At 38.2% G+C, this 24,264-nt stretch overlaps 1 protein-coding gene across 1 annotated transcript in view; it reads left to right on the top strand.

Annotated features, from left to right (window-relative positions):
• PSTK (phosphoseryl-tRNA kinase) overlaps positions 1 to 24,264 on the top strand; it is a 184,508-nt gene that overhangs the window by 121,176 nt on the left and 39,068 nt on the right. Inside the window, exon 5 of the mRNA XM_044056032.1 lies at positions 12,270 to 12,363. Coding sequence (XP_043911967.1) covers positions 12,270 to 12,363 — 94 coding nt within the window. The remainder of the gene's footprint in view (positions 1 to 12,269; positions 12,364 to 24,264) is intronic.

The following is a 24,264-nucleotide window of genomic DNA, read 5'->3' as shown; positions in this document are numbered from 1 at the left end:
ACATGCCAGTGTAATCCTCCTCCCTTGCCACTAGCCCCTTAGTGCAACAAATCTACCATTATTATATTTTTAATCCTCTTCTATCACTATCATACTTGCAGCTCCTGTTGCAATTATATACACTGGATGTAAAACGTTTACACACCCCTGTTAAAATGCCAGGTTTTTGTGATATAAAAAAATGAGACCACAATAAACATTTCCCTCCTTTAATGTGACCTATAACCTGTACAATTCAACTGAAAAACAAACAAATCTATTAGGGGAAAAATATTAAATAATAAAAAAAAAGTACAATAAGCTGGTTGCATAAGTGTACACACCCTTAAACTAATACTTTGTTAAAGCAACTTTTGATTTAATTACAGCATTCAGTCCTCTTGAGTACACACCTTAATTAAAGAGACTCTGATTAACCCCAAATGAAGTTCAGCTGTCCTAGTAGGATTTTCCTGACATGTACTTAGTTGCCTGTTGCAGCAAAAGCCATGGTTTGCAGAGAGCTTATAAGGCATCATAGGGATCTCATTGTTGAAAGGTATCAGTCAGGAGAAAGGTACAAAAACATTTCCACAGCATGGGATATATCATGGAACACAGTGACAACAGTCATCAACAAGTGGAGAAAATATGGGACAACAGTGATGTTGCAAAGAACTGGACGTCCCTCCAAAATTGATGAAAAGACAAGACGAAAACTGGTCAGGGAGACTGCCAAGAGACATACAGCAACGCTGAAGGAGCTGCAGAAATTAATTTCTGGCAAGTACTGGTTGTGTACTGCATATGACAACAATCTCCAGTATTCTCCATATGTCTGGACTATGGGGTAGGGTTCCAAGACGGAAGTCTTTTCTTACACACAAAAACATCCAGGCCAAGCTAAAATTTGCAAAAAAATACATCAAGTCTCCCAAAAGCATGTGGGAAAATAAGGTATGGTCTGATGAGACCAAGGCTGAACTTTCTGGCCACAATTCCAAAAGGTGCGTTTGGTGCAAAAACAACACTGCATCACCAAAAGAACACCATCCTCACAGTGAAGCATGGTGGTGGCAGTATCATGTTTTGGGGTTGCTTTTCTTCAGCTGGAACTGGGGCTTTAGTCAAGGTGGAGGGAATTATGAACAGTTACAAATACAGTCACTTTTGACCCAAAACCTTCAGGCATGTGCTAGAAAGCTGAAAATGAAGAGGAATTTCACCTTTCAACATGACAATGACCCAAACCATACATCCAGATCAACAAAAGAATGTCTTCACCAGCCAGAGCCCAGACCTAAATCCAATAGAAAATCTGTGGGGTGACCTGAAAAGGGCTGTGCCAAAGAGATGCCCTCACAATCTGACAGATTTGGAGTGCTTTTCCAAGGAAGAGTGGGCACATATTGCCAGGTCAGGATGTGCCAAGCTGATAGACTCCTACCAAAGAAGATTGAATGCTGTAATTAAATCAAAAGGTGCTTCAACAAAGTATTAGTTTGAGTGTGCACACTTATGCAAACAGCTTATTGTATGTTTTGTATTTTTTATATTTTTCCCCCTAACAGAGTTGTTTGTTTTTCAATTGAATTGTCACATTAAAGGTGGGAAAAGTTTTGAAATAATTTATTGTGGTCTCATTGTTTATATCACAAAAACCTGGCATTTTAACAGGAGTGTATAAACTTTTTATAGCCACTGTAAGTACACCTCTTTTCCTTTGTCCCAGGTAGTTCACTGAATAACCATCCTGAAAACTTTTCTTTATCATATTCACGTTCAGTTCTTTTCAGTTGTGTCTCCTGTAGCATAGCTATTTGCACTCCACATGTTTTAATATACTTCACTACACTTTCTTTTATGTATTTATTTGAGGACATTGACATTTAAAGGCATTACAGGAAGCATCATTGTATTAAAATGTTATTATTCCCACCTTTTATGTATAAAAGCTGTTTTGTTAAATGTCTAGTTCCAGATTTTGTGTTGCATGCATACACACTTTAGCAGGCTGAACTTTTATACAGTTGTTTCTTGTCATATCCATTTGAGCCTATGTCACATCTTACAAAACTTTTTATTTTACTGAAAGCCCTCAAACAAAAAAAATGCCCCCAATACCCCCTAAAACATATTAACTCAATACAAACACACAAAACTATGTACATCTTCAAATATTGAAGTTTTACTCTCCTAATAGGAACAGATGTCCCAAACTGAGAGACACACTCAAATACTTGAGTTAACCTAAAAGAAAGGTTATCCACACTAAGACACATGGTGCAGCCTGTACTTCTACTAAGTGCTGTCTGTTTTGTCTTATCCTTATAACTCTCCCAGCTGAGAAAACACCTAATTGCTTTCAAAGAACATTTATCTCCTAGCCAATTTTTTTTCTAGCCATTTCTCTTCATCAGATTGTCTCCATGAAGACATGAGTACCAGAAACAGAACTGCTACTAAGCATACATTTATTTGCTAGAAAATTGCTTTATATTCAGTGTTCTTTTTCATGTACTTGCTTTCTCTTAAAACTTGTTGCTAGATTAAGCTAAGGGCCTTAATCCAGTCATTCATCTTTTTAAGGATGAGAAAAAGCACATTATTTTTTTTTTCATTTTATTATGCTCTTTTAACCAGACTTGTTTTTCTTTTTTTATATTGTAGTGCTACATTTCTTAAAACTGATCAAGGAGAAAGAGAGGGGAGAAAAACACAGGAGCACTTGTTTACAATAGTATCCCCATTACACTTAAAATTAACTGAGAATACTTTATAGCATGCAAAGAAAATCAGGCACTATAAAATAGTACTTTAAGAAAAAAGTTTGTTTTTACTTACAGCCAGCTTTTTCCCTCCCCTTCCCCTCCTCAAGGATTTTTCCAAACATTAATGACATGAAGTATGGCATATACTGTAGAATCCCCCACAAGTCCAATATGTCTAGACTTTCTTGTTCTGTCATATTTCATAAATATAATTATTTCTTTTTAATCCCCACATTTGTCAGTTTCCAAGTTACAGGTTTTATTCATGTTCATCTCCATCTCCCAAATCCTGTCACTGCTTCATATCCAGCATACTCCTGATTCTTCAGCTCTCGTGCTCCCTTCCTTCTCGCCAGCATTTTCCATTGAAACATTGGAAATTATTTCATTGGCACAGTGTCTCTGGTCTTTATTACCAGAACAACAAGAAGAGCAGAATCTTCCTGTTTCATTGCTCACTGTATTTCCTCATTAGCATATACTTCATCAAAAATGATTTTTGTCCCTCCAGAGAAGAATATTTTGAAGATAGGTGGGTACAGCAGTTCGAATCTCATGCTTGCTTCTTGACATTCCCTGAATAATGGAATAAATTTACTCCTCTTCTGCCTGGTGTACAATGAGTAATCATTCGCCACAAACTCTCTGCTGTCTCTCACTTTTAGTACTTTGTCCTTCTGCCACAGTTTTGTCATAATCAACTCCTTTTGATGGTAGGATTGCAGCTCTCGTGTTATACGTCTAGGTTGCTTTCTAATAGCCAAGTTTGGAGCATACATTCAATGTGCCCTTTAAATTAACAGCTCCTGCTGTGGAATACCAGTCCAGCTGCTTATTTGTGCTTTCATAAAATTAATACAGTCTGTACCTTCCATCTTCTCTGGTACAAAGGGAAAACCTGACATTTTCAGATGTGCTCTGTCCTCTGATTCTATTATTTTTCATCTCTTCTTGAGCAGTGTCATATTCAGCCAGCCTTTTCTTAATTTCCACCTCTGATGTTTGCAGTTTTATCACCTGTTCTGAATATCTGTTTAAAGCCTCTTCCATTTTTCCAGCCTTTTATTGTTTGAGTTGATATACTCCATTACTGTTTCATTTTTTTTTTTAAACAAAATGCTACAGAGATCAGTGGTTCAAAAGAACTTTACTGTGCAACCAACATATCCGGTACTCTGACCTTTCACCTTCAAAGGATACAAAAACAATCCCAAGCTTACAGTTTATAACAGGTGAACCCCTCCATAATTACATCTCAATTAACCTTCTTCAAGTGCATATGCAATAAATGTAAAATAAATATACATCAAAATAACTTATTCTTCAAAACACACTAACACATCAGTTATTCAAAATTATACACTTATAAAAATAATACGAGCAAAACATTCAAAATTAACATCTTATTAAACAATTAACTCACTTACCCCAAGTTTACCTCAAGATTGAGACCCTTAGGATGAAGCGTTCTAAAATTCAGAATAATTTTGCTCTCCAACTCATTTAACCTTTTGTTAATGCTCCCCCTATACAAAAGAGGTTATGCCAATATACTAAAGAAAAAACTATCACTACCAGCATGTATAGAGTTGAAATTTTCCCCACAGGACTCTTCCTGTTCTTATTACGGATGTCCCCCAAATGTTTCATAATTCTAACCTTCACTGAACTCTTTGTTTGTCCTATAATACCACCTGATGTTATTGCATCCATGCTCCACAATGTAAATCACCTCACATGGATTACAATTAAATCTACCTCTAGACATAAATCTTCACCCATTAATACAAGTACTGGACCTGTTCCTAATTTTACTACATACTTCATAATGCCCACAAGCAAATTATCCTACTGACCCTTGAGGCAAATTAAATAATCCCACATTCCAAAGTTCTTTCAAATTCAAATATCTACCATATGAAAAATTAGCATAACTAGGAAATAAATGTCCCACTACCTCATCCATACAAATAATGTGCCAAAATTCCAAAATTAATTTTTTCACTACCTCAAAGAACGGAGAATATTCAGACCCAAAGTATATTTTTTATTACTATTTGCAGGATCCATTTGATCTCTAAGCTGTCTCACAGTGTCCCTTCCATTCTCAATGACTCTCTTTGTTAAATCCTTTTTATTCTCAAAAATATCTCTTGGGGCATGATTTAGAATCTCTTCCTTATATTCCCTCTCTTTTAAACTCCTTTTAGCCCCTAACAAATGTTTAACCTTGCATTTTTCTTCTGAAGTATTACAGGCAATCCGTTTATATTCATCATAAGGAAGAGATTCCATTAAACGGGGGAATGCATACTTTGTTTGCAAAAAGTTGTTGACCGCAGTAGATGTCCTAAAAGGCCTGTATTGAATGTTGCACAGGCCATCCACATAAAATTCCACATCCAAAACTGAATGGATGAGCTGCCCTCCACCATGGAAAATTTCAGACTATGGTATTTTATGTTCAACTCAGAAGTAAAATGACCAAAATCTGATGGGTGTCCCTTACAAATAAAAATCAGATCATCAATGCAACATCTATACATCACTGTGTGATCTCTATAAAATCTAGTACCATAAATAAACCTCTTCTCAAAGTACCCTGTATAAATGATGACATAGGTGAGGGCATAAGGGGCACCCATTGCTGTCCCTTTCTTCTGAAGAAAAATTTCATTGTTGAACCTGGAATAATTATGCTTCAATTAAAACTCTATCAACCTAACAACAAAGGCAGTACTGGGACCTTCGCTCATCATATCCCAAATCACTCCAGGCCCCATCTAAGCTGTATATTTGTATAAAGCAAAATAGCATCAAATGAGAACCAATAAAAATCCTCTTGCCATTTTATCTTACTAATTACCTCACACATATGCTGAATATTTTTAATATATGCTGAAATATTAACTAAAAATTCCTTAAGCAAAAATCTAAAAATATCCCCCAATCTGCAACTAAGAATCCACCCCAGAAACAATCGGTCTTCCAGGTGGATCCAAAAGATCCTTGTACAACTTCAGAATAGCATAAAAAATAGGGTCACAAGGTTTAGCGATGTAAAGCTTTTTTACATCATCCATCATCAAAAAAAACTAATCTCTCACCCCTCTCCAACAGTTCTAAAAGTTCCCCATTATAAATGGCAGTTGGATTCTGGGTCAATTTAACATACTCCTCAATTAATAACAGCTTATAAACCATCTGATTGTATTTAGCCTTTGACATAATTACTCAGTTGCCCCCTTTATCAGCCTGTTTGAACACATACTTATCCAACACACCCCTTAACTCATTGAGGGCCTCCCATTCACATTTAGTTAAGTTATATTGCTTGTGTGACTTAAACAAACATAACATATTCAAATTCAACTTTTTTACACACTATTTGCTCAAGTAAACACACCACAATAGAAGGTGGAAAATTACTATATACAGGCAAAAAAGGCACCAAAAGTTTGCCATAACCAGTGTTAAAACATGTACCCGCCCCCAAACATTTTCTTCCTCAAAAAAATTCACATTCATAAAAAGAAACATTTACTAAAGGGTCAACATTCTTAATAACTGCAACACATTCATTACTATTTACATTAGTCTTTTTCTTATCAAAATACACCTTTATTTATTTATTTATTTTACATTTGTTGATCGGGTTTGTCCAACTGAGCTAAGTAGCCCTTTTTCAGAGGAGGCCCGGGGAGAAAAGCTCCACATGTTCTACAGATTATAATTTACAAAAATAACAATCAACAACTGGTTTACAGAAAATATTCAAAGCAACATATACATAAAAAACAAGGATTTACTACAGTAAACTAATCATTAAGTCTGTCAGATTTAGAATTCTAGATCGTTCAGAAGGACTAACAACAGTTTTGTCACCAGATGTAAAATCTTACATTATGCAGATAAGAATTATGTAATATGCTTAGGATATAGAAGTTAATGTGAGACGAGGTATAAAGAGTTGAGAAAGTTACATATGTTGGGAGCAAACAGAGGTGTGCAGTTAGGGTTGATAAGCTGTTTAAGGGGGGGTGGGTACAGAGGCAGGTCCATTGGCTTAACAGGTATTCTTTAGTGGCTAGCTTGAATTGACTAAGTTGGTTGAGTGACCCGATCTCTAGTGGGAGTTTGATCCATGCCTTGGAAGAATTATAGTTATAGAGAATACATCCTTTCTTAGTTTTAGTTTTGTAGCAGATCTAGGTTAGAGCTCCAGTGGGACCTAGCAGGTGTATAGTGGGAGATGACAGATGATAGGGTATGACAGTAAGAAGGCTGATAAAGGATGGAGTGGATGATCTGGAGTTGAGGGAGAAAAGGCTGGTGAGGTAGTTCAAGCCAGTTAAGGTGTTTGAGTGAGAGACAGTGAAGTGACGTCTAAGTTTGATGTGCTGCAAATTTGGCTGTCTTGTTGTAGGTAGATTCAAGTTTGGTAAGGAGTGTGGAGTTGAAGCAAGTAAGAATTTGAGAGCCATAAAATAGACTGGGTAGGAGGTAGGCATAAGAGAGAGTTACTTTAGCTTCACAGGTGAGAAGCTTTTTGTTGCGGTAGAGGAGCCCTATTTTCTGATGAGTTTTGTTGATACAGTTGTTAATGTGTAGATCGAATTTAAGTTGGTTGTTTGTGATGACACCAAGGAGTTTAGTCTTAGTTTCCACCTTGAGGTGTGTGTTATTGAGGGACAGGATTGTGAAAATGGATTTAATGTGGTTGTAGTTTTTAGGAAGAAAAAGAAGTAGCTTATTTTTTTTGTGTTAAGGATATGCTTGTTAGCAGAGAGACAGTTTTCTATTGAGTTAAAGGAAGTCTGTGTTGTAGAGATGAGTTCGGAGGGAGAGTCAGCAATAGTGATGACAGTAGAGTCATCAGTGTATTGGACCAGTGATGACTGAGGACAGGAAGAATAAAGATTAGTGAAGATGATGTAAAGTAGTGGACCAAGGATGGAACACTGAGGGACACCCATTTGAATTGGGGAGAGTGCAGATTCCCACTTCGCTGTTTGAGATCTGTTAGTGAGGTGCCTGGAAAACCATGCAACAGTAGCAGGGAAGAAGTTAAGGTTGGTTAGTTTGTGCAGAAGGAAAGGGTGAGAGACGGTGTCAAAAGCTTTAGAGAGATCTAAGAATAGGCAGGAGACAAGTTTGTTGTTATCTCTGGCAAGGGCTATAGTATTAAGGAATGATAGGGCAGTAGTAGTACTATGCTTTGGTCTAAAGCCATGATGAGTAGGTGTAAGCAGATTTTCAGAGAGTAGGTAGTGCGTAACTTGTTTATGTATGCATTTTTCTAGAACTTTAGAGAGAGGAGAGAATCCATCAAGTGCATCTTCCTACAAAATATCTTAACTTCCAACAATGCTTCCACTAATGTTGGAATTTTAGTAGGAACATACTTCCGACCTTTAACTGAGTCAGTTATAAGTCTTTTAAGTAAACTGAAATCAGATAAATTCACAATTTATAAAGTGCTGCAGTTACTTTCAGTAGCATCAGAAAATAAAGGATAGTACGAGTCTTTCACGTATTTAATAATGTTCAAATGTGAATTCAAAACTGAAGAAAAAACATCAACCGAGACCTAAACAACTCCGCCAGGAACATTGTTGAGACACAACCAACTAGCTATGTCTTCTTATCCCTGCCTCAATGTTTTCTGGCCCCCTCCCTTTGTTCCCTTGTGGAAAAAACACCTTTTCCCTTGATTCAGATTGATATGAAGAGTCTGACAACTCTATCCCTTCTATATTCTCAAAAGAAACACACTTTTTTTTGAAAAAGTGCCCACTTAAGAGACCGACAAGTCCCTTCCAGCAGACACAGATTCACTGAACTTCCAGAAAACAAATTTGGACCAAACACAACATGGTTTGTGTTGCCAGGCATAAACAAGACCACTCCAGAAATCACCCAAGTCTGAAGTAAATGTTTTCTTTTTATGATTAACAGTCAATAATAAGTTATTTTGATGTATATTTATTGCACGTGGCATTTTAAGAAAGTTAATGGAGATGTAATTATGGAGGGGTTCACCTGTTATAAATTGTGAGCTTGGGAATGTTTTTGTGTCCTTTGAAGGTGGATATGTTAGTTGCACAGTAAAGCTCTTTTGAACCACTGGTCTCTGTAGCATTTTGTTTTTTTTTTTGGACGTTTATATTATTAGTGGTGTAATTATTTTTAATGTATTTTAATCAGGTCTGTGTGCAGTTGTCTTATGCTTTCCTATAGGTTACTGGAACTCGTATCTGGAGCTTGCACTGCTTTTTGCTGAACAGCTGCAGTACTTTTCCCAGTCATCATTTTTTTCCTCACCTTTTGTAGCTGATTTTCCCTTCAGGTCCTCTGTATTTCTTTTTTCCTGGCATCCAAGCAGCGCCCTTGATAGCAAGTTACTTCACCTTTCCACAGAATAAATAAATTGTCGACGAAGCGACGATAAAACCATTGTCTTTGAATAAATTATCTACTGTGTGGATCTGTTCCCACTCTGCCATAACCAAATTGGCATAGCTATTGGCACAAGGTGTGCCCATAGCTACGCCAGAGGTCTGTAGAAAATATTGGTTATCAAATGTAAATGCATTAAATTCCAGTAATAATTCTAATAAAAAACAAATTAAATCTATCTTATCCATGGATGAGAACTTGTTCCTAATGGAAAGGAGAAGAATTAAGTTGTACTCATTTGTTGAATATTTAAATACTAGTAATGAGTTCTTAAATTTCAGTATGAAATGCTCATAGTCAAATATAGATTTTTTTGATATACGAATTTTGAAGGATGAGACTAATAATATATATATACTCATATTTATAGAAAAGATTGCTACCATAACAGTTACTTGCATCATACCAGCGTGCACCCCCTCATATTTTAAAAAATGTAGTGAACAATCAAGCATTAAGAAGCTCTAGGCTACATGCCAGAGATTCAGATTTTTAATCTAATCTAGCCAGTATAACAAATGAGTTTGTTCAAAGAGGCTGTAGAGACATAGAAATTGAGGAGGCATGTATTAAAGCCAGGGCTGATAGGACAGGAAAGAGTAGGCCATATTTTTCTACCCCTCCCCATCAATCAACGTCTGTTGATAGACGGAAGGATGGGTCTTTATCATTCTGTATGACTCATTCTACAGACAGTAGAGCTATTAGATAAATAATCAATAATAATTGACATATTCTGGGTACTGATGATCTCATTATTCCACTAGTTGGGAAAGAATTAAGATTCATTTACAAAAATAAGAAATCTTTAAAACTTATGTTACCTTAATAATATTATAAGTCAACAGGTACACTATGGCACGAGACCATGTAACAGATGTGCATTTTGCAAGCACTTAAGACACTAGCAATGTTTTTATACATCCTATTGCTAAGAAGTTATACAGGTTTAATATAATGGCCAATTGTGAAACTAAAAATATAGTATATTTATCCCACTGTATGAATTGTTCTGCACTCTATATTGGTAAGACCAATAGACATCTAAAAGAATGCATTAGAGACCATTATTATTATCGGAAAGGTTTAGAATACAGAGTGGTAGTTAAACATATGTTAAGAAATGGGGAGAATCATTATTTTTGCTTTTTAACCAATAGCCTAGTACCTACCTATGAACATATAGGAAATTCAACCCGGGGATCACCACTGTGGCTCTGCTCGACAGTGGCACAGGAAAATAATTTTCTTGGGTGGCAAAAGCCAGGCTACCTTTTTGGTTGGGCTTGTATAGGCGCCAGGGCCGATAGCCTAGTACCTACCTATGAACCATAGATGTTTTGGAAGAAGGAATTAGGAAGGGTGAGCTTGTAAATAAAACAGAATAGAACCATAGATGTTTTGGAAGAAGGAATTAGGAAGGGTGAGCTTGTAAATGAAACAGAATAGAAGGAGCTTAGATTGATTATGTTACTAGCAGCACATAAGGAGGCAGGATTGAATGACCAGATTTCCTTGAAACCTGTCTTGAAAGACAGAAAAATTAAGGAAATAAACCTTGTATTGTATTGCATGTAGAATACAAAACAGTAGTTATCTTACAGGTCTTCAGATAGTCATCTTCCAGGTCTGTCCTGGTTATGCAGAAGATGCAGGAGTTGTACTAAACAGTATACATGATGTACTATATTGTTATTCATTTCTGTATGCACACATGTGGTCTAGTCGCTTTCTATTAGACTAGATTTTAGAAACATATATTTTTAATTTTATATGCTTGAATTTTTGCATTATAAATTTGTTAAAGTTATTTGTTATGGTAACACTTAATTGACTATCTGATGATAGGTTGTTTGTGTAATTCTGTATTATTTAAATGGTTTGTGTTAAACTGTTTTCATTATGGTCTGAGGAAGCGATTCAGAGGGATTGCAAAAGTACTTACTCTTCTTAATAAATTGTGTCAGTTTTATCTATTTTTCCCTACAGAGTTTATCTTTGGCTGTGGATCAGTGCAAGGAATATATTTTCTGTCTTTTTTTACATTGGTTTCTTGTGCACAGTTTGTCTACAGGGCAGTCTTTCATTTTCTAACATTTTCAAATAAATGACAGTATTTATGACTTTGTCAGTCCTATAGTGTCATTCATTCATTCACCTTTATTCTGCTGAGGATCATTTGAAAGCTTCAGCCTGTCCTGTCAAGCAGTGGATGTAAGACAGAGAACCAGTACTGGACAGGATGCCAGCCCATCACAGAATAGACACACACACAGGTTTTGCCTGTGTACATGTCTTTGGATGTGGGAGTGAGACTGGGCAATTTAACAGGATGACCAGTTTCACCCATCAGTATGTCTTTAGATGTGGGAGGATAATGGAGACAGTAACAAACACCCACACAGACTTGGTGACAATATGTATATGATACACAGACGCCACCCCATTCAGGAGCTGCGACCAGGTGCTATGAGACAGCAACACTAATCACAGTGCCACCCCATGGTTTTATAAAATCTTGCAATACTTTTGTAGAAACAAGTTGCCCTCAACTGCACATTTACAGGTAAAAGTGCTAGATTTGTAATAGTTCTGACAGGTTATTCACATTTACTTTTGGAGGGAGATAAAAGGGTAGTGAACTGAAACTTAAAATTTCTGTTATATTAAATATAAAACTGTATATGTGGTAGGACACACCTTGCTGTTGCATGGCATCATGCATGTAGAATACAAAACAGTAGTTATCTTACAGGTCTTCAGATAGTCATCTTCCAGGTCCGTCCTGGTTATGCAGAAGATCCAGGAGTTGTACTAAACAGTATACATGATGTACTATATTGTTATTCATTTCTGTATGCACACATGTGGTCTATGCCAGTGTAACTAAATAGACACTTCTCTGCATTTGTATTTGAACTTGTCTGAATTTGTGCCAAAGCACTGCTCTAAAAATATGAAGATACAGCAACAGTTCTTTGTTACTGAAATGCCACTCATTTATATGCTTTTGACTGGCTTAATGTAATCATCCTGAAGTTTTTTTTATTTTCTATTCAGGAAATAGATAGGGCTATTTGTGCAAGCAACATTCTTCATCAGAGTGATCAAACTTTCCGTAAGCTTGTGTCTCAAGCTATGAAGACTGCAAAAGGTAAATATATTTGCCAGTGTCAGATAATTTGAAGTATGTGTTTATTTGCTATACGTTATTTTCATACTGATTTGTTGTATTATATTATAAAACACAGCATTTGTATTGATTTACCAAGGCATGAGCATCAGTTAGTAGTAGAAGCAATTATTTGTGTAATGCCTGTCCTATACTGCCATTTCTAATATTTAGGAGGCTTTCTCTCTTGGTTGTTTGTGTAGTAATCCACATTTTCTGTGCAGTGATGAACTTTATAGCTGTCTCCACTGTCACCCTAGAAAACAATTTAAGAACTAAATCACCCTTCAGGTTCATACTTGGGTTTAAACATTGGCTTCATTCTCTCAGTTGTGAGTAAACTCATTTGGCATTGTTACAGAGTTTATCAGGACATTCAGGCATTATTACATCTGTGCACAATTCTTACAGAAGAGAATTTAACAGGTGGACTCTGAAGTGAGTGTCACCCAGTGGGGTCACTATTTCTGTTGCTGCTCCTTTTAAACTAGATTTCCTAGCATCTGTCTTCATGATCGCTATATCTGATTTAATGCATATTGGCATCCCCTGCACCTCTCTGTTCTACTGCTTTATACAGAATGCATCTCCTTATAGTTCGTCTAAGAAAGTATCTGCAATTAATGCCAAGCTAAACTAGATCTAAGCTCTCCAGGCAGATGAAATGCTAGTGAGTTCATAGGGAATTACCAGACTAGCTGCACTTGTGGGACATTTTAAGCCTAAACAGTTTCCCTCAAAGATGAGAATCAAACCTTGTACCTTGTGTCTGTAAGGTTAATATCTTAACCATTATGCCAGCTGCCAACAGTAAATCTTTATTGTGCATAGAAGGCACTGTACGAAAAGAATTTCTGAATGACCAGTTTGTAAATGTGATTTTGCATTGGAATTTCACTTAACGTCCCTAACTGCCTTCAATGCCAGCAGTTTAACTGTACCGGTAACCTTCACTGGTAATAATTGTGTTTTCCTTGCCATTTTCTACTTGTCACAAGTATAACTGAAAAAAGATTAAAATCATTTAACATCATTCAGTGGAACGCTCAATGGGTCATCAATCTAAGGTCATTAAGTACATATATGTGCATACAATTTTCAGGCACAGGCAGTAATGCCCTTCTTGTCTTTCAGTATACAAGATCAACCACTTTCATAATAAGTGTCCTCATTGTTCTTAAAATATCTAAAGTAGTGCTTGCTTTATTAAAATGTGGTAGTGTAGTCGGGCATTATCTGTTGACTCACAGAACCAGTAATAAATTGGTTATTCTTATATGATCTCCTACACAGGTTGTCTGATGATTCTCTACTATTGTTTGATAGCCCCAAATGTTCCCAGAGTTGGTTGTTTCTAAATGCCCTATATACCTGACTAAAGTCTCCTCTTAAATATCTGTCAGTAATGTACCCAACTAGTCTTACCCTACTATCCTTCACTAATCAGCTGTACAGTGCCCCTCTCTCTCTTTCTAGCTTTAACTGTTATCTACCTACTGACTGTTTCACAGTATTTACCTCAGTTTTATGTATTCCTAACAATCATACCATAACCTTCCTTACCCATGTCTTATAAATGTATTATGTCTACTTGTCTGTTTGTATAATAAATGTTTATTACTTGGAATTTAATATTCATGTATAAGGTCAAAACAGAAGAAATATCAGTTTTATTTTTGTATAGTGTCACTATAGAAGTGTAGCCTGTTTGGATATAGATGTCTTATGAACTGTCTATGTAATGTATCTTTGTAAAAAAAATTGTTTTGTCATGAGTATCTTTACTGTATCCGCTGGAGCTAATCTTCCTGGCCCTGCGCTGAAAATTAGCTTTGCCCAGTTCAACATTCCTAGTCAACAACGACAAATACGTAAATGAAACATTGAATAGGTTCAGTATTTTAATCTTTCATGACAAATTTTTGCATCCATGGATGTCCTTGCTATACTTACACTGTACACTCTTCAGTTTACTTATGCTGTTTTTTTTTTTTTTTTTAATAAGGATAACAAATTATTATCCCATGGTCTACTTTGGGTCTAGTGTAATTTACTAGTAATTGTTTAATTAGTTCTGATTTCTTGGACTTTATTTTATGCAGCCAAGTTTTATTGGTATTATTAACCACTTTGTTGATATGATCATAAAAACTGAAAAGCTGGATCTGCCCATATACCATGGTTCTTAGATGAATCCATACTTTAAATTGCTGTCTGCTCTGTTAAATATTTGCCATTCAACCTATGTCTGTCAAATATCATATGCTTAGTTTTTGAACTATTTCTCAGTGTATAATCCTCCTGTGCTCAAATGGTCAGTTATGTTCATAGGTGTGTACTAAGCTAATGGCCCTGGAGACTTAACAAGCCTAGCCCCAAAAAATTGCCCAGCACCGCGCCACCCAATGTTAGTTCACAGTGCCCTTATCCAGTAGGGCATCTGGAGTGAACTTTCTGTTACCCATCCACTCGTCAAGATTCCTCTTGAAGAGGGCCAGCGAGGTGCTCTACTTGACATAAATGGGAAGCTTATTTCAGAATATGGGCAGTTTTTGGGAGATGAACCTGTCCCTCCAGCATGTTCTGTTAATTGTGGTAATGAGGTTGTGATCTCTGCAGGGTGTAGCACGGGGGGATTGGAATTTCTTTAGGTGTAGCATTTCAAGTAGGGCTGGGTCGGACATGGCTTTGTAAGTCAAGCAGAGATCACCTCTAAGTAGACGATAAGAGACTGAGAACAGCAGAAGTTTCTTGAGTCTGTCCATGTAAAACATGTGTTTAAGGCATAGGCCTCTCCAGCTGTTGTAGATGTGTGGTCGGGTACATGCCAAAAGGGGCGTTATATTTGATGACTTGTCTAATGAAGAATGAGTAGAGAGGGATGATGACCTCTTTCTTCCTGGATGCGAAACCTTTGGTTATAAGATGTGCTATGTAGAAGGACTTTCTGCCCACAGTGGCAGTGTGGTGGTCGAAGGTGAGGTGACTGTTGACCTGGGTGCCAAGATCTCTTATGGCCCCTTCATTGTTCAGTGGGCTCCAATAAACATGGTAATTCCTGGGAACTGAGTTTTTTCCAAAGGGGATGATAACGTATTTTTTGTCATTAAGTTTCAGGCCATGGTTCCAACACTAGTTATTGGTCTCAGAGAGGTCCTTTTGTAGGATATCTGCATCACTTGAGTTGATAATGACTCCTATCTTGCAGTCATCAGCAAACTTGGTCAGCCAGAGTTCTTCTGTGTTGACCTGAACTTCCAAGAAGTAGATGCCAAACAGGATAGGGCCCAGGACTTAGCCCTATGGGACTCCACTCATGACTGGTCGACAGTCTGACTTGGAATCTGCAACCTTCACTCTGTGGGTCCTGTCTGTGAGACAATTTGCAGCCCACCTAGTGATAAGGATTGATGCCTAGTTTGGTGAGTTTATCAGTGATACCTGAGTGGGGAATGGTATCAAAGGCCTTGGTTAGGTCGAGGTAGGCTGTATGCACTGCCTTACCCTCATCCACAGCCTTGGTGACTGCCTCGAAGAATTCAACCAGGTTCAGCAGGCAGGATCTCCCCTTGACAAAGCCAAACTGTGTGGGGTCAAGAGTTTGGAGATTGCCTGTATCTTTGTTAAGCTGATGCGCTCCATAGCTTTGCATACCAAACTCAGGCTAATGGGGCAATAGTTCCTAGGGTCTGTAGTTGCTCCCCCTTTATGGAGCGGGATGACTGTAGCAGTGCACCATTTGTTAGGGACATAGCCTGAGGTAAGGCTGTGATTGAACAGGGCACACAGATGTGGTGCTAGTTCATTTTCTAGCTCATGTAGGATGCAGCCAGGGGATATTATCAGGCCCCATGGACGCTATATTCTTGGCTTTGAACAATGCAGCTTTTATCTGTGTCGCAGAAATGGTGGCACCATGCTTTCTTTTAGTATTGTGATAGGGCCCTTTGAGAGAAAGAGAGGGGTAAAGTTGGCACTGAATCTGTCAGATAGTATGTTGGCTATATCTGTTGGCTCAATATAGGAGGTGCCATTGTGCAATAACTCAGAGCAAATCTAGGTATTGCCTTGGAGGTTTGTGATATAGCTATAGAAGGCTTTGTGGTTGTTTTTTTTTTTTGTGTGTCTCAGCTGCAATTTTGCCTTCATAGCTGGCTTTAGAGGATTTGATAAGGGATCTCAGCTTTTTGTTGAGACTGATAAGGGAGGTTTTCCAGTCTTGTGACTTCATTTTTTTCTGCAACAGTTTCTTCCTTCTGTTGTAGAGTTTAGTGATGGCTGGGGACCATCAGACTGGCTTCCTTTTTTTGGAGGAAAGCATCTTAGTTCTATTTGGTATGGCAAGGTCCATGCATTTGTGTATGTGCTTGTACAGTGCATTGGTGTATGATTTGGCAGTTGTGCAGCTATTTTCCATTGGCATGGGTGCCGAGAAGTTAGCCACCTCTGTTTTTAGGAGCCCAAAGTCGGCTTTAGAGAAGTTTTTCAAGGTGGTCACCTTAGCAGGGGATGTACGTGAGATGGAGGTTTCCATGGTGATCATTTTGTGGTCGGATTTAACCAGGGAGGAATTGACTATAGGTGTGGAGCAACAGTCTCCCATGTTGGTGATAACCAGGTCGAGGATGTTGCTCCCTCTAGCAGGGGTCAGAATGAGCTGGTCCAGGGCATTGGAATTGATAAATTCCAGAAAGCGTTGGGCCTGTACATTGGTACTTGAATAGTTTTCCCTGTTGATGGAAAGGTAGTTGAAGTCACCCAGTATGAGAGTATTGGGTTGGACCTTGATAGATTCCAGGGTGCTTAGGAACTTGGAGTGGGAGTCTATGGACATGTTTGGGGTTCTGTAGCAGGCTATAACTTGTATTGCCATCTTACCCATTGTTCTTTGTACCCGAAGTATCTCGGATGCATTATGCTGGGCTACCAGTTTAGAGGTGTGCATATCCTTTAAGAATATGGAGACACCACCACCTTTGGACCTTCCAGTCGTATTCTGGGGCCAAAAGGTATGGAATGAGTTGTAGCCTGGGAGCACAGGTGCTTTCTGCCTCTTTAAACCAAGTCTCTGTTACAGCACAGATGTCGACTTTCTCCATTTTGAGGAGAGCTTCAAGCCAGTGCATCTTGAGATTTAGACTTCTAGCACTGAGCAGCATGACCCTCAGTTCGCATTTGTTTGTAGTTGTTACGGTGGAATTTTGGTCTTTGGAACACTGCCTAAAAAAGACACTATAGGGGTGGCAAGAGCCTTAGCCAGTTACCCGGAATCCCAGAGCTGACAGATGCAGCCTGTCTCTGGCAAAGCATCGAGGTCTGTTGATTATGTTGTCCCAGGCAGACAGATACTGGATCCCCTTAGAGTAACACCAGAAGCTTAGCCAATTGTTGAAGTCAATCATTTTCTCCTCGTACTGTGGTATCATTCTGGGTGACGGTAGAATACTGCTCAAGGCTAGGGTCATACCTGCCTGGGCCACATAATCTGAGAGTTCCATCACATCTCTTTTCATGTAGTCTAGGGAGGTACATCTCAGGTCATTCACACCCACATAGACAATGACTGAGTCATATTTGTATTTGTGGAGTGACCTAAGTGCGTGTGTTATGTGACAGATCCTGGCAGCTGATAGACAACTAACTGTCACCTTCTCCTTGTTCAGCCTTGTGAGTGGGACATCAGTATGCCTCACAATGGAGTCTCCTATAACTAGTACATTGGGCAAAGTGTTTTGCCTTAAGGGCTTAGGTTGAGGGGCACACTGTGGTGGTGAGCTATGTGTTCTGGAGTTGGTGGTGTGTTGTGGTCAAGTGCTTTTCTGGCTCTGGGGTCGCTGTTGTTTGGGTAAATTTTTATTGAGATCCTCCACGAAGTTGGGTGCATGGTTTGTGTTTCTGTGTGTGGGTAGTGATGGTTGGTGTTTTGGAGGGCTGTGTGTTCTATGTAGTGAGTTGCAGGTGTTGACCTTCTCCTCTTGAGCAGCTAGTCCAGTCTTGGTTGGAGCATGCACTCCTTCCAGTTTGGTGATATAAGTGCATCTCTCACATGTATGAGTGTTGGGAGGTAAGAGGAGAGGGCTGTCTGTGTACATTAGACAGTTGCCACACTGTCTCAGAATGCCCAAGTGCACCAGGTAAGCAGGAGAAAGCACAGGAAATTGCCCTACAATCATACCAGGAGGGGTGGGAACAGCTAGTGCTGATAGCACCTAAGTGTGTTACAAAAGCCTGTTAAAGTGCTAGCTGATTAAACTAACTGAAGTGGAAGAAGTAAAAGCACAAGCACGTTCTAAGGGAAAAATTGAAGAGCAGATTTTCTGGCACCGGTAATAGTTTACCTCAGCTGACCGCTGCTGTGCTGTGTGCAAACCCACACAGACACAGTCTTTTAAACCAGAAAGTTGAAAGAGGTGGAAAAACTACACAAACAGCCAATAAACTACAATTTCTGGACCAGAAACCACTCGGCTACCTAGTGCTTAGATAAGCTAGAAGGCTTCCCTCCAACACAGAAAGGTCTGGGGGGCTCAGAAACTTACAAAACAGTCCTGGACACAGCTGATCTGTATCTGGACTAGACTAGTTACAGGAAAGGCAGGAAACAAGCTTAGAACGTTTTTTTTTTTTTTGGAGAAAAGCAGTTAAAACAGTAGGAAAAACACTTTAAATGCAGTACAAGCAGGCACACCTGAGTGTGTATCAATATTAAGGCTAATACAGTTTAAATAAATGCAGATAAATTAAAAACGACAAAAAACAAATGCAGAGAGCAGTAAATTATGGAAAAATGAAAGTGGAGGCACTTGAGTATCTCTTTCTCCTTCCTGTTGCTCTTGTAGTCTGCAGGACGCCAAAACTGGATCCACAGAGCTAAAACAAGCGCAAACCCACATAAATATGGGCTTTTAAACCAGAAAGTTGAAAGGGATGGAAAAACTGTCAAATGGCCAATAAACTACAATTTCTGGGCCAGAAACCATTCCTGTTGTGGTAGATAGGCTACCTAGTGCTTACCACTCCCACTGATAAGCTAGAAGGCTTCCCTCCAACATAGAAAGGTCTGAGGAGCTCAGAAACTTACAAAACAGTCCTGGATACAGCAAATCTGTATCTGTACTAGACTAGTTACAGGAAATGTGGGAAACAAGCTTATTTGCAAAAAAGCAGTTAAAACAGTAGCAGGCATGACCCATCTGTGTCAGATGTAATCAGTTTTCTCATGTTCAGATTATCTGCATACAGACTGCAGAACGCATCATTTAAAAATTATCTCAAACATATAACCCAAACAACTAGGACAGCACCCTGTGGGTCCCCTTGAGTGTAACACAGAATTTCAGCTGTCCAATTGCTGTATAATACTTCTCTTTTCCTGTTTGTACGCCATGTAGCTATTCAGCTTATCAAGATTACATCAGTGAATGTCTGTTACAGGAAAAAAAAAAACACATACATTGGAAGAACTGTTCCCTAATTATTGGTCTTTAACTGTGTTTCACAAACAATAACATCAGCCTTATTTGACTGCAACAGTTGTTCCACTAACAAAATATTACTAATGTTCATGGCATTAACAATCAGCACATCTAAATCAAATTTTGCTATCTATGAAAATGTTAAATTTCTGACCTTGTGTTAGACAAATATTGTAGTATATCTGCTGTAAAAATTCTCTTCCTTTTGTCTTGACAACTGGACTGCATATTTTCTAAATACACGTGTGCCCAAAATTAGGCTTGGATATTTTACACATTCTCACTTTTTCAAATGTGCCATTTTTGTCATGTAGGTATTTACCCCAAAAAGCTTTTCATTCATGCTGACTGACTCTCCTTTCACTATGTGATTTGTGAAAAATGCATACTAACACCTGTACATCTTATGTCATCTCTACTGCTAGTCAGTGAATCCTTGAAGATGAGATCATGTGAACCAACTTGAATAAAAACAGCTTAGATTAAGAAAACTACAAGTCCATATTCACATCCTGTAGTTTTGCTCCTGCCAAACATAACACTTATTCAGTGTTTATTATCTTCTCTGCAGATGTATCAATTCCTTTAGTAACTGAACTTCCAATTACTAGTAAATTATTCCTGATCCAATTTGAAGAATCTTCCTCTTCTAATTCACTAATACCTGCTCTTTCAGTTGTTACAAAAGAGTGATATTCTTCACCATTAGTCTTGTTAATCTCATTGTTTTTACCACCTACGTCATCTGGAAGTAACGGTTCTCATGTAGCTGTCTTTGTATTTGTATAGTTTGAACATGTTATCAACATCAGTCTTTCTCGTCACAGCCACCACTTTACTCCTTCCTACCCTCCTGTATGCTTCAACAATATACACAAACCTCCATGCCACCAGCTCAAACCTTCGCAGGGCTATAACAAAATCATTAAGTTTGCAAGCAGCCTCCCAACTGGTACCCACCACTGTTCAGCCCTTAATACCCTGAGTTTGGCTTGAACTACCCCTTCACATTTGTGTCTCACAGTTATTCATGGCACACAAGATACTACACCACCCACTCAATATACCCTCCCTAGTTAACATCATTAACTGATATATCCCGAATAGAAACTTGCACTCCAAAGAGCTCAACCTGGATGAAACTACAAAGTCATACAATTCATATGGTGACTCAGTATTCACAGTCAGCATCTGCAGAGCATGGACCAGCCTTCCAAGTAGTATCAGGGCCTTAATCAAGCTATAACCACTCAAAGCATAACTGAAAGACCCACTAAAAAACAGACTACATAACTGTGCTTATCCACAACCTGACAGTACCTTTACCTCTCTATCCCCCATCAGAACTTCTTTCTCTGCCTTATTTAAAACATAAAACAACAATCTAAACAATGACTAACTTCCTTCTACTTCTAGTAACTTACTAGGAATCCACTTACCTGTCTAAAAAGGATAAGGCATCCTCTCTTAGTAAGCTTTTAAATAGTTACCTGATAGATACAGACAGATATATCTATATCTATATCTATCTATATATATATATATATATATATATATATATAGTTATCTCTCTCTCTCTCTCTATATATATATATATATATATATATATATATATATATATATATAATCATTACATTCCTGTAAATTTTGACATCCAATTCAACTGTGTAACCAATTCATACATGTATATTCTTATGTTTTCTGGATTTCTTTAATGTATTTGAAGGTGTGTGTCCCAGAGCTTTTCTCCCTGGGCCTTCACTGAAAAAGTGTATCTAACTCAGTTGGATTTTCTCAGTAAACCAAAGCAAATAAAATAAAATAAAAATAATTTAATCCTTTCAAGTATGATTTAGATTTTTTTCCTTTTAGCCTGCTTTGCCTTTTTGTTCTACCTTCTTTGTTGTAAAAATGATATGATTTTGCCTAGTCTGAATCAGTATACCTGTTTGTGATTAAACAATGTTATCTTTCCCTGTAATATGGGTATTACATAACAAAGCATTGTCCTTTTGTTTAGTATATTTTCTGTTTGGGTTTTTAGACATTAGTCATTTTTTCTTCCAAATTATTTGTTGTAAACGTCTCCCCTTTGTCATACATCACTCAAATAAATAAATAAAAAACAGAAATCTTCCAAAGAGTTACTGCCGACCATACCACTTAACCACCTAACCACTTAGTGCAAGAAATCTGGAAAAAGCCTGACAAAATGGGGGGGGGGTCTAAAACAGGAACAGATTTTAAATATTGCTCTCATAAACTTAGAAAATTGCTAGAGTAACAGGGTTTGTGTTGACAGTAATTTTCTGAATGATTTGAAATCTGAAACTCAAATGTATGTCATTATTTAGAGACTGTAGTCCTCAGATCATCACAGTGATTTGCCAGGCAACCACAAATTGTATTTGGAGCACATCAAAAATGAGGCAAAAATATTGACATTCTGCGAAAATCTGGACATTTGAAATGTATGCTACCAACAAATACAAAAGGAATTATCTTTAATAAGCTGCCTGTTCATCTTCCCCTTGTAGAATGTATCACAAGTCATACAGACAGCACTAAAAACAGTGTAATGTAATTTACATATTGTGATGCTGCTAGCCCATCTAGCTGGAATTTTGTAAATAATTATATGTCATTTGTGAATATTAATAGGATTCATATAATTGTCTTACAAATGTAAGAGAAATGTATGTTACATAACCATAACCATAACCACAGTGTACCCTACTGGAAAAGAACAAAAATGTGTATAAAACTATACACCTGTGCAAATGTATGTTTTAATAGTAGAAGTTGGAACATACAAGTGTGTGTGTCATCTACTTGGGCAGGGACACAAAACACTGGATGCACAAAGAGGGTGCTGGAGGTCTTAGCCTGGCCACTCGGCTAAGATCTTAACCCTATAGCTGTGCCAGTGGGGAGTCTTATTGGGGATCTGGAGAAAGAGTGAGAAACCAGCCCCAGAATAACTGATCTCTGCGTGCTCTTAAGGGAAATTGTACTTTACTGTGTGTGTACTTGTCATCCTCCAAATGTGTACATCCCTAACTGGTGCTAGTGGCGAGGATTGAGGCTCTTTGATTACTAGGCCAGTGCAGGGGCATCACATATTAATTGGTGGCAGTGGTGGGGATATCCACATCACATATTAATTGGTTGACAGTGGTGAGTTAGCCACATCACATATTCATTGGCTTGTAGTGATGTGGATATTGAATTCCTGTAGCCTGTGTACAGTGGTCACAAAGTGTTTGTACTCTTAACCAGCCACACATTGAACTTTCAGAGTTCATATCACAATTGTTTTATTTTTATGCTGTTGTTGATATTAGCTTATTTAGTCATGGAGTGCAGACAAGCATTTTAGCAGAGGAGTATGGCAAGCTGATAAGGAGCCAGTTGGCTGAAATCTCCCAAGCTAAAGGACTGGTGAATGCCAGCCTGACTAAAACAGACATGATTGCAGCTTTAGTCACAGCTGCGTCACAGAATAGCAACCAGGAGGACAATCAAACTGTACAACTCTAAGAAAATAGACAACTCAACCTTTCCACAGAGGACTTAAAAATCCATCTGGAATTAACGAGACTTGAGCTAGAGGCCAAGCATTTGGAAATAGAGGCAGCAGAGAGACTGTGACATCTAGAGACTGAGGAAAATGAGAAACTGTGATGCTTGGAAGCTGAGGAGAATGAGAGGCAGAGGCAACATAAAAAGGAGATGCTGAGTCTTCGCCAGAGTCATGGAGGTAATGGGGAAAGGGGGTAATCAAATCCCAGAAGCAACAAGGGTCGGTAAATTTCTTCCACAATTTAAAGAGGGGGACAATTTTGATAGTTTCATTCATATGTTTGAGAGGGTATCTAAACAGTATAATGTTGACCAAGGGCTCTGGGTATGGTTCCTGACCGCCCTTACTCCACGGTAAAGCTGTAACTGTTTTTTTCCAAACTCTCTGACACTGATTGTTTAAATTATAATGTTGTAAAGAACTGCTTGATAGAATGTTTTAAGTTAATACCTGAAGCTTATAGAAAAAAGTTTTGTGAGCATAGATGCAAGGCAGATGAAAATGTGTGTGAATATGTTGCTGAACTAAGCACTTATTTTTATAGGCGGGTGAATGGATATCAGGTCACCACTTTTGAAGGGCTAGCAGACCTTTTGGTGAGTGAACAAGCCCTTAGCTCTTTGCCTGAGAACATGAGAATCTGGTTAGCTGATAGTGCAGTACTTTAGATGAGTTGGGGAAGAAGGGAGACCTATACCTAGTAAGCAGGGCATCACTGCAGAGGAAAGGGACACCCATTGCTGCTCATGGGTCTAAGGGAACCCATGGTGGGCAGCCCAGACTGCCCCAGCGGAGTCCAGCAGCAGCAGGGGAAGCCACTAGTCC

The sequence above is a fragment of the Protopterus annectens genome, chromosome 14.part0, assembly GCF_019279795.1.
Source record: "Protopterus annectens isolate FY-2018-M chromosome 14.part0, PAN1.0, whole genome shotgun sequence".
Taxonomy (NCBI): domain Eukaryota; kingdom Metazoa; phylum Chordata; order Ceratodontiformes; family Protopteridae; genus Protopterus; species Protopterus annectens.
This window is presented reverse-complemented; position numbering and strand designations above follow the sequence as displayed.